General features: G+C 57.3%; 1 protein-coding gene across 1 annotated transcript in view; it reads right to left on the bottom strand.

Annotated features, from left to right (window-relative positions):
• Galnt9 (polypeptide N-acetylgalactosaminyltransferase 9) overlaps window positions 1-13,545 on the bottom strand; it is a 51,557-nt gene that overhangs the window by 28,659 nt on the left and 9,353 nt on the right. Inside the window, exon 2 of the mRNA XM_004635843.2 lies at window positions 718-898. Within this exon, the coding sequence (XP_004635900.1) occupies window positions 718-898 (181 nt within the window). The remainder of the gene's footprint in view (window positions 1-717; window positions 899-13,545) is intronic.

Here is a 13,545-nt window from a genome sequence, read left to right as displayed (position 1 = left end):
ACTGCCGCTTGACCAACACAAAAGGCAGGGCTTCAATCAGGCCTGCGGGCCTCCTTCAGGAGGCCAGGCAGCCACGGCTCACCGGGCCTGGGGCCTTGGGATGCTCATAGTGGGTCTAGACCCTTCCCTGACTTCAGCCCCAACCAGGGCAGTTTCCTGGCCACCTCTTCAGAGAGGTGAGAAGCGGTGGGGCAGAGCCACTGTCTGCTCCTGTCTGCAGCCATGAAGTTGCTTCAGGGGTGGCCGAGAACACTGAGGCATATTGTCCCAGCCCATCCTCATAGGGCAAGGGTTGAAGGGAAGTGAGGAGGGGACCATAGCCCCCGAGTGTCCCAGGAGAAAGGAATCAGATGGAGTGGGTCCCCTGGAAGGAGTGCTTCTGTCCTCAGAGTGGGATAGTGGGACACTCCATCCCACATGTGTCCTGTGCATCTGCCACTGCCCTGCCCTTGGAGAGAAAGAGCCAGAAAGAGGGAGAGAGGGGGAGACAGAGCTAGAGACAGAGAGAGATATGGGCAGACATAGAGCTAGAGAGATAGAGCTAGAGCCAGAGAGAGCCAGAGAGGGAGAGAGAGAGAGAGAGAGAGAGAGAGAGAGATTGAGAGAGAGACAAAGAGCCTCAGGGAGAGAGACTCCACGTGAGCCCAGCACTCTCCATGGCAGGCCCTGCAGCCCTGAGCCCCAGGAATGGCTCTGTGTGCCCTACGCTGCACCCACCTCTTGGGCCGATAGTCAGGTATGGTCCTGTCCAGGGAGATGCGGTCACTGAGCTGGGCGTTGTAGCCATACTCCTCGTACTGGCCGTCAGCCTCCTGGCTGTCATCCCGCAGGGCAGCTGCCATGCCACCCTGGCCCAGGCCACCTGGCCCCTCCACCAGGCCAATGGGCTTGGCGAGGCCTGCAGGGACAGAGGAGAGGGACAGTCAGTGGGGGCTAACAGACTCCGTGAGGGCAGGCCCTGCTCCCTGGGGTGCTGAGGTGGGCAGGGCTCCGGGGCACAGACAGGATGAGCAGCACCAGGCAGGCGAGAGGACCCAGACCCAGTGAGGAATAAGGTCAGTCGCCTGCTCCAGAGCCAATACCACCCTGAGTCAGAGCTCAGGGCTGGGTTGGGCTGGGCTGGCCGGGCTCCTCAGGGCTCTGTCTTTGCTTCCTGTAAACTTGAAACTTACTAAAAAGTGAAGTCTGTCTGTTTAAAAATAAATAAATAAACAAGTGACATAAAACATCTGCAAAGAAGCCAGATGTGGCGGCATATACCTGTCCTCCCAGAACTCTGGAAGGCTGAGGCAGGATGATCACAAGTTCCAGTCCAGCCTAGGCATTTATCAATTTACATCTTTTTTCAACAAATAGAAAGGCTGGGGACATAACTCACAGTGCAAAGGCCCTGAGTTCAATCCCCAGTACAAAAAATACCCTCAAACAAACACCCAACAAAACAAACCTGCAAAGAATGAGAGAAATTACTCTGAAAATGTCCAGCACTTGCTCGAGCCTGCCCAATCTGCATCCTTCAAACTGGGTGACGTAGTAGACATACGTAGCAAGCACACTAGATGAACACAGTGACACCAGACAGGACGGACCACTAGAATAGGCAGGGTTGAAGCAAACGATTTCTTTATTTTCAACCAGGGGCCGTCAGGCCGAGGGTGAAAGGGCTGTTGGCCACAAAGGAGAGCAAAGGCTATGCTTCATAGGCGAGTCTAAGCAGGGGAGGGGGAGCCCCACCAAGGGAGGTGGAAGATCTTGAGTTTGTGAGGAGTCACTGGTGGAGCTGGCACCTCTGGTGGAAGCACCCGGCAGGAGGTGCAAGATGACAGTGGCATTTTGCCGACTTACACAGCGGCATTCTGTAGAAATACAGGGTTTTCTAGAAGCCCGAGAACTGACTGGTAAATGCTTACTTTCAGCCTTTCAGCCCAGGTGAGGGGGCTTCCTGTCAGAGGTTTTCTCTCCTCAAGGTGGGTGGGTCCAATGTGGAGGACCCAACAAGACATGTGCAGCAAATGTGCTAGATGAACACGGAACACACCGCACACGCTCCGTGAACGTGCACAAGACACGAGTGGGCTGCAGAAGAGGATGCCACTGGAAAAGGACCATGAGGACACCTGTGTGCAGCTGCCCCTCTGGGGCTGACTGCACAGGCACAGGGACTCCCTTGGCGTCTAGGGCTGGACATTGTGGTGGGCCGGGGCGAGCGGCGTCCGTGTGAAGACGCCTGCTCCACGAGGGCCCACCAGCCTCCTGAGGAAGTGTCTCCACCCCACTCAGCCGGGTGCACAGGCTCGGAGTCAGCCCCGCACCCACACCCTGTGGTGGGAGCTGGGACTGTGGGGACCCAGGGAAGGAGCGGCGGCCCTCGCTCTGGCTGCAGCCAGGCTTCTGTGTGGAGCTGTGTTTAATGCATGAAACTTAATGCTGATGTTTATGCATGGAAGAATAATCCACATTGGATGTAAAATGTTATCATTGTATGGCACAAATCTTATTTTTACTTTAATACTGCAATGTATAGAATGCTATTTTTAGACCTCTGCATCGCACTTGAGTTCTCAGTGAAAAGTCTAAGAACTGCCATCTCTGAGGCAGATGCAACAGCTTCTGAACTACAAGAGGGGAGCAGCCTTGGCCCCCAGGCTCTGTGACCAGAGGGAGGCTGGGTGCTCCCCGGGGGGTGCCGTCCAGAAGCCCCAAACTGCGTGTGCCACACTCCATGAGCCACGCCTCAGGTCCTCTCCACCCTGCCCTCCAGTCCTGTCAGTCTGAGCACCTGAGCCGGGCTCTGGCCCAAAAGCGGGTTGAGGGTTCCCCCCTCTGCCCACGCCCTTCCAGCACTCTGTGTTTTGAGATGCCCTGGAGCCACCCTTTGGCACTAAGGGGAACCCTGAGGGCTCAGTGTGGACAAGTCCCCCACCCCCTGGTCACAGCTGGCTCCTCAACTGCAGCCCACATCTGAGGCAGCCACAAGTCCACTTTGGGATTTACCACACGTGGCCACATGGCCAGCATCCATCCGCCCTGGGGCGCTGTGTCAGGACTGTGAGGACCTGTGTGAGGCCAGCTCTCACTGAGCCAGGCCATCAAGCAGGGACCTTCCTGACGTGAAGGCGATGCTGGCACTGTCCTGGCGCCTTGGCCAGTCCATAGTCACGAGCATCTCCTGGCGGTGGGTGGGAGCGTAACCCTCCAGACCCAGTCAGCACTTGTTCTGCACAATATGCCAGGAGGCAGGTGCTGGAGGACCCACCAGTTTGCAGATGGGTAAACCGAGGCACAGAGAGGTCAAACCACAAGCTAGAGCTCCTGCGGTCTGTGAGCCCTGGGTCAGGCCTGCACCAGGCGGTGTGGCTGGAGGCAGATGCCCTCAGGGCCATGCCTGGCTCCGCCTTGGGCCTGAGCTTCCTGGGAGCAGTCTTGTCTCATCCCCATGGAGCGAATGTGGCCCCAGCACCCTGCCTCCCAGCCGCCCAGTCCTCCCTGGGCTCCCCGTCCTGCTCTTCCTGGGCCCCAGTGCTCTGTGAATCCCCATCTTAGACCTGGGACCCCTTTTCAGTGACTGGCAGATCCGCAGTATCAGAAGGCTGTGACCAGCAGAGTTGGCTGTGTGGAAAGAGGCTTTCAGAGCCTGAAGCCCCAGAGCGCTCAGTTCTCTCCTAGCGCCAGCTCTGCCCAGTACCGCATTCCCACAGCTGCCTCCCTCCCTTGCCCAGCCCGCACAAGAGATATCCAGTGCAGGGACACGCAGATGGCTCGCCTCTGCTCTCTGGAACTTCCTGGATTCTCCTTGGGTGTCTCACGGCCACTCCGCAGGAAGGAGGAAGGTGGTCACTCACTGCCTCCCAAAGCCCCTTCAGGGCCCCTGCCTGCCTTCTGTAGCTTCCGCTGTGTGACAGTTTGTCCTCCCCATCTGTCTTCTGCCACTGGCTTCCTGCCCTCCCTGCCATCCCGAGACCCGCAGGTCACCAGCCTGGCCTCGTGCTGTCACAGGCTGCCCAATGTGAGTGTGTCTCTAACCTCAGGAAGCCCCTGTCTCCCGAGTGGGCAATGGCTGTGCCCTAAGCTGTCACCATCGAGACCCCGGAACCTACGAGCCTGCTGTGTCCCACCCCAGGGGGACCCACGGACCACAGCCTCAGGAGCAGCACCATCTCTGGACAGAGGAAGAGGGGAGGCTTGGGGCCTGAGGGACTGGGCTGTGTTCACTACTGGGGCATGTGGGCAGCAGAGAGCAGGCTGTGGCCCCACCACAAGGCGCTCACTTAGTTCTCCGTGCCCAGCACTCTGCTCCTGCCTCATGTCCCACCCTCACAGTCATCCGAGGCCTTCTGTGTATCCGCTCTTGCTCTTGCCCCCAGAGCTCTAGCAGGCCAGGGGCAGGTGTTTTGTTTTGACAGCGCCTCTCTATACCCCAGGCCAGCCTCAAACTCGGAATCCTCCTGTGCAGCCTCCCCGGTGGCAGACCTGGGCTTCTGTCCTTCCTCGCCTCACCCAGCACCTCACATGCTTGTGGTGCACATCGCACCCTTGCCCCTCGAGGGTGGCTCAGTGTCTCCTTCGGAGCTGGTGCCGGTCTTTGACTCGTGTGGCACCCGGACATCGCCTCCTCCCATACTGAGGCCCAAGAGGGGAAGATGAAGCCCAGAGTCACAAAATAACCCCGCCAAGGCCTTGCCACTGGGAGGGGGTCCAGGCAGCTCTGTGCTATTCCAGGCCAGGTCCGCAGTCCTCTCTTCTGTACTCGATTCCACAGTGAAGCTCAGAACAGCTCGAGGTACAATCAAGACATTTAATGTATCTCTGAACGTTTAAATTCAGAGCGTTGTCACGAATCCCCCCAAGTGTTCCCCCAGCTGTGAACAGTGGGCCCCAGTGAGGCTGTGGGAGGCAGAATGGGCTGGGTCTGGGTGGGAGCTGCCGGCCGGGAAGGGTGGCCTGGTCGGACGGGGGCCCAGGGCGAAGCTGGAACCCCACAGCGGATGGAGAGCCCAGATGTGGGTCCCACGGCTCTAAGGAGGCACGAGGGCTGCCTACCAACTTCCGCTTGCCCTCGTCCCAGGGTCGGCTCTGGGCCGCTCGTGAATTCTCCTGCACATCCAGAGCTACTGGCTCCCCAGGGCGGCTCAGGACAGCTGGCCTGGGGCTGCAGGGTTGGAGGCTGCCTATGCCCACCTGTTACCTGCTGGAGCCCCTCTGGGGCTGAGCCAGGAGCAGCCTGCATGGTAGAGGCTCTGCCTGCACGCCTGCACGTCTTCTCATCCCTGCCACGCTCGTGTACTGCAGGCCCAGTGCTGGACAAGTACAGGGATGGGGATGAACACGCCTCGCCCTCTCCTGCTCACAGGATACACAGCTCCCAGGAAAGCAACAGACGGGTTGTGAGGCAACCACAGACCTTCCATCCCAACTCTGGGGTCTGTGACTCCTGATCAGGTCAGATCAGATCACTCTCTGGTGCCCCCATATGGTTGTGACCCCTTAGCAAGAGGTTTCCTGGGCTGGGGAGATGGCTCAGCAGAATAAGTGCTTGCCCGGCAAGCACAAGGGCCTGAGTTCAATCCCTGGTTCTGCCAAACAAACAAACAAACAACAACAACAAAAAAACCTCCTCTGCTACCACATTTACTATATGCACCACCAAATCCATAAGAGGCTCCCTGGACACAGGCAGCCGTGCCGCGGTGTGTTCCCAGGCTCAGGGAGCTTGGAGGACTGCAGAGGGACCCTGGCCCACAGGCACCTGGCTCAGACCTCCTGGCATCTGCCTGCTGCCCCCACCCACCACTGCTCAGCGCTGACCGGCTTTGTTTGGCTCCGAGGGCACAAGCCACCCACATGCACCATCCCTCTGCCCGTGACCCAGCGCAGGTAGCTTCAGGGGCTCAGCCCGCTCACAGGTCTTCCTGGAGTTACAGGAGATGCAAGTCCCAAAGCCCAAGCTCCCCGCAGAGCCAAGCTCCCTCCTGGTTTCCACCTGGTTCCCCTCCAGCATGTGCTGTCCTATTCCGGGGGCAGCACCAGCTCCAGTGTGCATGTGGGGTGCCCTCATACCCCAGAGGCATGGCGGGGCTGTGGACTGGAGGGGACACAGGAGCGAACTGGACTGTGAGGACCTGAGTGGTGTTGCCAAGCTCAGAGGCAGAGCTCACAGGGTCTGCAGGAATGGAGAAGCCTGAGGGATTCACCATGTTGGGTGGGGTGCGAGGGCTGTTAGGGGTTTTGCTCCCTGAACTGAGGGTTTAGCAGGGAGTTAAGGAGATCCTGGTGCAGTGGGAGGGGCATTTACTCAGGAGTGATGGATAGACAGACAGAGAGACAGACAGGCCCCGGACGGATTCACAGCACGCAGGTGACAGGGGGTGGCCTCACAAGGTGGGGTGGGAGGAAGCATTGCATGGAAGGGTCACAGGGCTCAGTGGAGCGAGATGCCCTCTCAGCTCCATCCCGTTTCTGCTTTAGTTTCTACTTCATTAATTTCCACTTTATTGTCTTCCTTCTACTTCATTTAGACCACTCTGTGTTGCTTTCCCTAAAATCTTGGGCTGGAAGCTAAGATAATTCATTGTGATTTCACTTCTTTCCTGGGATATCAATTTAAACAATAAATTCCCTTCCAAACACAGATCTAGCTGAATCTGGCAGTAGGAGGTGTGTTTGTTACTGTTCAGCTCCAAGTGTTTTCCGACTTTCGCGATCACATCCTCTTCAGTCTCGGGATTCAGAGTTCCGATTTTATTTACAAATCTCTCAGTGGCCTGTGCCTCTTGTTGACACTTCCAGCACTGCGGTGCTGTGTGGGCTGAGACCCGGCTTCTCTCTCCTGACAGGTCCAGGGTGGGGCTCACATCCAGAAGAACGGGGTCGGGGTCAGCAACCCCAGGACATTGGTCCTTGAAGCGGGGTTCCAGATCTGGCTAGTGTCAGGACCAAGAATCAACACCCGAGGGTCACCAAGGAAGGCCTCACTAATTCCCAGCCACAGAGCCAGGCACAGCCCTCGACGGCCCAGTCAGCCCAGCAGTGGTCAGCTGGGTGCCTGGCAGAGTGAAGTCACAGCAGCGGCCGAGACTGAGTGGGGTCTGGTCTCAGCAAGTGGGCTCAGTGGAGGCATATGCGCCCGCGGAGTGTGGATGCCATGAGGAGTGGCTACTGGAGCCCAGACGCAAGCAGAGGCCTGGTGAGGCATTGAGAGCAGCCGGGCCAGGACGTACCCGCTGGTGAACCCAGGGCCGCCTGGCTCACGGGAGGACTGGCTCCTGAGCTGCTTTCCTCATCCCGGGAACCGGGCAGAGGGCACCGGGGCTGCACGCAGAGTGGACAAGGTGCTGCAGGCGTAGGCCTGACCTGGGCACTGACGAAAGCGGGGATCTCCTGTCCGCCACTTCCTCCATTGCGTGGGAGCTGGGGGACTGCCACTCATGGCTGTCGGGGTGACAGGGAGGGGACTGAACAGCCACTGGCGCTGCTCCATCTGCTTACTGGCACCACAGAGTTGGGGCTGAGGACGCCGGAGCTTGTGATGTCTGGAGGAGCCAGACAGATTCCACCTCTAAACACCAGTCTTCTGCTCATGTTCTGGGAGAAATGGCGAGAGGTGAGCAGATCCATGCAGGGTTGATACGTAGGGTGGCTGTGGGGGCTGAGTAAGGGACCCAAAGACACCAGGCCCTTATCCCCAGCCACGGTCACAGGGACTTTGCAGGGTAACCAAGTAAGTGGAGGTTTCGAGACGGGGCGCCCAGGACCGGCCTGGAGACCCAGATGCAGTCCCAAGGGCGCATGAGAGACAGAACTGGAGCAAGGCCAGACACAGGCGGGAGGGGCGAAGACAGCAGGGCTGGGGCAGCGGGGACACCTGGACCCTTGGGACTGGATGGGAAGGCTGAGATCCCGGAGCCTCCGGACACCCACGTCAGCCTCCTGGAGGCTCCCTGGTTCCTCTGTACCCATCAGGCAGAGCCAGAAAGGAAAGAGGCTCCAGCGCCAGTTTCCAGGGAGATCTGTGGTTTTGTTTGTTTATTTGTTTTTGTTTTTTTGGCGGAACAGGGGCTTGAACTCAGGGCCTTGCGCTTGCCAGGCAAGCGCTTATTCTACTGAGCTATCTCGGACCCAGGAGAAGCAGCGAGGCTTTCGGGATGTCTGCCCCAGGTGCTGCCACCCTGTGGGCTTCAAGTGCAAATGTAGTTTGCAGCGATCACACCACTGGGACCTGTTCCACCTTAGCAGGGAGGGCCAGGGACCCCCCAAGAACACAGGGCTCATGGTTTGTGGCTGCTGGACCTGGGGCTGCGGCTATGTAGCTACAACGGGGTGGGGTAGGGCAAGGCCCCAAAAGATGCTTTACCCAGCATGTGAGCTTTGTTGGGAAAAGGAGTCTTCAAAGGTGCAACTAGGGGCTGGAGAGATGGCTCAGTGGTCTAAAGCACCTACTTGGAACAAGCTTGGCAAAGCACAGGGACTGTGGTTCGATCCCCCAGCACCACATGCCAGCCAGCCCCACCCCCTGGTGGGCTGAGCTGCCCCCCCCCCCACACACAATAAATAAATGTTAAAAACACAAGACTAAAACTTAAAAAAAAAAAAAAAAAAGGGTGCAACTAGACGGCAGCACTACAGATGACATCATCCTGGGCTGGGGGACCCTAAATCCAGCAAGTGGCCCTGCAGGAAAAGGAGGGGCTTGGAGAGTCACAGGCAGAAAAGACCACAGGCTGAGCTGTCCCTGAGGTCCCCAAGGAGCAGGCCACACAGCCTGGACTTGGGCCTCTGTCTGCAGACTGAGAGGGAGTGGACTTCTGGTCTCCACTCTGTCCTTGGTCACAGGAGCCTAGAGACTGTGACAAGAGAGAGGAGAACTCCAGGAAGAGCAGGCCATGGGGGCGGTGGGATAGGGTGGCGTAGGGCACTGCACAACAGGAAGTGCAGGGCCCAGGGGTGTGGGTCCTTGCAGGGTCTGTCAACCTCCGGATCCTGCCTTCTGTGGGAAGACCAGCCACAGTGCAGGGAGGCACTCGAGTTGGAGCTTTGTATCGTGCAGAGATAAAGGACCTAGGCCACACACAGTCCCAGATGGTTAGGAGTTTTTGCACCCAGAGAGGCAGAAGGAAAAAGGAGCCCTGGCTGGGGCCTGCCCCCGCCCCAGGCAGCCCCATCCCAGCAGCCCTTGCTGGCAGCTCAACCCCTCCTTCCACTCGCCGGCCCACCTCTTCTGCGCACAATACCCAGTGCTGTGGGTGGCTGCGAGCATTCAACCTGGAGGGAGCCCAGCTTGCAGCTCCCAGGTTCTCTGCGTCACTGATTTCCATCTGTCACAGCAGCCCAGGCCAATACTGCGGGACAGGAAGCAGCCCAGACGGAGATGCGCTGGTCCCAAGATGTTCTGAGAGTGAGGGGAAGACAGGACAGGCGCTGCTGGCAAGGAGGGACGTGGGTGTCTTCGTCAGCGAAGGCGGATGTGGCTGCTCTCCAGCCACCCAGTGGTGCTCCCATGCGGAGCCTCAGCCTGACCACACTTGCAACTCCCTGCGGCACCCTCCCCAGGGAACCACAGCCACCTCTAGGAGCCCAGGAAGCTCACAGCAGCCCCAGTCCAGGGGCCTGCGTCCCCCCAAACACTAAGCATATTAGTCAACAACAGCATCAGCTCTGGAGAAGCAGTCAATGTCTGACAAGGGGTAAGAACCGACGAGGCCAAAAGCTACGGGAAAGAGGGAATCTAGAGAAATGAAAGCTCATCATCTGCTTCTTCCCTAAAGGATTGTTCTGGATACTGCAAACTTGCATTTCAATGAGGGCAACATGGGGGAGAAGTCATGGGAGGCCAGTAGAAAAAGCATTCCTTGAAAAACAGGCAGGAGCTGCAGAACTCACTCTGATGTGAATGAAGACTTGGCCCAAATGACCTCAAGCCTTGAACTTGGCTTAACACAGCCTGCATGGACCAGTACCTGGGAAAAAGCAAACACAATCCTCTCCAAGGACAGTAGCTCATCCTGGACCTCGAGATGTGCCGCATGTCAGTGTTCTGTGACAGTGACAGGCACACAGTCACGCACAAGGCAGACAAGCAGACAAGACCCATGCGTGAGAGCAAAGAGGAGCAGAGAGGCCAGCTTCAGACCAGGGAGTCACGCTGGACAACAATTTCACCCTCGGATCCCAGATCCCAGCAGCCTCCTGTCTAACCTTTGTCTGGTGAGGACTCTACTGTCTGCATGGAGAAATTACTACTGTGGCCAACCAGGACTCCAAGCAGTGTCCCTGCTAAGCCCGCGACCTTGGCTAGCTATGTTGTGGACTAGGGGGACGAAGAGGAGACAAAAGCGAGATCTTGGTTTACTTCTGTAGAGAACGACTTCCTGTCCAGCTCCAGCTGTACCTACTCTCCAAGTACAACAGCTGGTTTCATTACAGAAGAGTCTTTTAAGATTCTCTGGGGCCCCAAAGTCATAGCATATTGTCAGAGTGAGAAGACTGACTGTCCTTGTGAAATCAAGAAGTCAGAGACACTCTGGAGGACACAGCACTCCCTGTAAAATCCACCCATTCATCCATCCTTCCACCCACTCACCCATCCACCCATCCATCCAGAGAGGATAATCCAGGGTTTGATAATCTTCTTGCATAATACTTGTGCTCAATGCACATGGGTATTTATGGGGCCAAGCCAGGAGGTAAGGGCTGACTGGAAGCCTGTGGCATGCCAGCTCTGGCTCTTTTCTCTCCTAAGTGCACAAATGTCCACAGCCAGCTCCTCCCAGTAGGCTAAGCTGCCTCAGATGGGATCTGTCAACTTCCTGCATGAAGTTCTGAGAGGGTCAGAGTAGCTGGCTCCTGTGCTGTCCTCTGATGTTGATGCTGATGGGTTTTGTCACTACAGGGTCAGCCCTACTGGAACCCTGTCCTGGGTCCTCCTGGGAGTTGCCTGTCTCCTGTGGACACCAGTCACAGAGGTCACCCCAGGGGGATATCTCCGTCACTCACACCCTAGGGACAGGAGCAGACACCAGTCCCATGAGCAGGTACAGAGCCCCTCAGCCTCCTGCTGGCGCCTATCAGGCCCAGTTATCATGGCAAAACTGAGGATGGCGCTGACCCAGGAGCTCATCAGATGCTCAGCAAATGAATGAGACAATGACGTTCCCCTTGGGAAGAGCCCAGGACCAGAGCGGCGCTGTCTCCAGGCCCTGTCCCGGCACAGTGCCCACACGCCATGTTCCACAGACATCCTGACCACAGCACCAGAAGCAAGCGCAGAGTGGAGGTCCAGGGGTCTCCTGGCCAAAGCCAGGCCAGAGGTCAGAGCTGAGGCCCTGTTCTCCTAGCCCACGGCTCCTTAACATCAAACTGAAAAGTAGTGAGGCACAGTGGTGCATGCCTATAATCCAAGCATTCTGGGAAGCTGAGGCAGGAGGCCTGCAAGTCTGAGCTTAGACTGGGCAACTTAGTGACACAGGAAGGTCTTCTCTCAAAATAAAACATAAAAAAGGCTGGGCACACATCTTGGTGTGAAGGCCTTGATTCAATCCCCAGCATCACAACAAAAGCAACAATAACAATAGCAACAAAAAACACCATACATTAAAAAAACAAAAACCACACACCCCACAAACCCAGGAAGTCTGTCAAATCTGCCAAACAGCACTTGAGAGCTTAGATGTGGACCAAGCTGCCATGTTCAAACTCACCTTCACCCAGGTCCTCACTTGAGGCCTCAGTTTCCCCATCTTGTCAGTGACAACTGTTCGAGGGGAGCATGGTGGACCTGGCACAGCCTGGCATCAGGGCTCTCACTAGTCTCTGCCACCTGTGCCCAGCAAGCGCTCTCCACACAGTCTTCCACGGCTGCTGTTTGCCTGTCTCAGCCCCACAGTATGTGCAACAGCTCCATCCACAGAACATGCCGGCCTCCATGGCCACATCAGACACCGCCACAGGGCACAGGGCAGAGTACAACAGGTGGGCAAAGGCCAGGGTGCAGGACAGGCAGCCAGGGTGCTGAGCAGTCCGGGCATGGTGGGGGCATCTGGAAACCACTGCCCCAATCCAACACGGCACCTGGCTAAACTGGCCACATGGGACCCAGTCAGATGGGACCAGTGGTTCTGTGGGAAGGAGGGGAAGGTGCCCCATGCTCAGAGCATGGGGAAGTCATGCCAGTGTCTCCTATACCTCAGCTGCATGCCAGGGAAGGGCTGCTCATCAGCATGCAGGGCACCAGGACCTGACCGGTCTCTCCCACCCTGTCACTCCATTACTGCTCCTCTTGAATGGGGCTTAGCTCCCTCTACAGTGTCTTCTCAGCTATTTATCCATCCACCCATCTACCCACTCACTTACCCTCCACCCACCCACCCATCTATCTACTCATCCACATAGCCACTCATCCATCCATCTATTCTTCTTCCCACCCACCCATCCATCCACCCATCCATCTACCCATCCACCCACCCATCCACCCATCCATCCACCCATCCACCCACTCATCTACCCATCCACCCATCCTTCTACCCACCCACTCACCCTTCTATCCATCCATCCTTCCACACACCCACCCACCTATCTACTCATCCACATAGCCACTCATCCATCCAACCATCCATCCACCTATCCACCCATCCATCCATCTTTCCACCCACCTATCCACCCATCCACCCATCCATCCATCCACCCACCCACCCATCCACCCATTCACCCATCCATCCATCCACCCACCCATCCATCCATCCATCCACCCACCCATCCACCCATCCGTCCATCCATCTACCCATCTACCCATTCCATCCATCCTTCCACCCACCCACCTACCCACCCACCCATCCATCCATTCATTCTTCCACGTACCCACCCACCCATCCATCCATCCTTTCACCCATCCACCCATCCATCTACCCATTCACCCATCCATCCATCCTTTCACACATCCACTCATCCATCCATCTACCCATCCACCCGTTCACCCATCCACCCATCCATCCATCCACCCATCCATCCATCCATCCACCCACCCACCCATCCACCCATCCATCTACCCATCCACCCATTCCATCCATCCTTCCACCCACCCACCCACCCACCCATCCATCCATTCATTCTTCCACACACCCCCCACCCATCCATCCATCCTTTCACCCATCCACCCATCCATCTACCCACCCACCCATCCATCCATTCATTCTTCCATGCACCCAAGCACCCATCCATCCATCCTTTCACCCATCCATCTACCCACCCACCCATCCATCCATCCTTTCACCCATCCACCCATCCATCTACCCACCACCCATCCATCCATCCTTTCACCCATCCACCCATCCATCCATCCACCCACCCACCCATCCACCCATCTACCCATCTATCTACCCATCCACCCATTCCATCCATCCTTCCACCCACCCACCCACCTATCCATCCATTCTTCCACGCACCCACCCACCCATCCATCCATCCTTTCACCCATCCACCCATCCATCTACCCATCCACCCATCCACCCATCCATCTACCCACCCACCCATCCATCCATCCTTTCACCCATCCAC

Source organism: Octodon degus, unplaced genomic scaffold (genome assembly GCF_000260255.1).
Source record: "Octodon degus isolate 3935 unplaced genomic scaffold, OctDeg1.0 scaffold00076, whole genome shotgun sequence".
NCBI classification, from domain to species: Eukaryota; Metazoa; Chordata; class Mammalia; order Rodentia; family Octodontidae; genus Octodon; species Octodon degus.
This window is presented reverse-complemented; position numbering and strand designations above follow the sequence as displayed.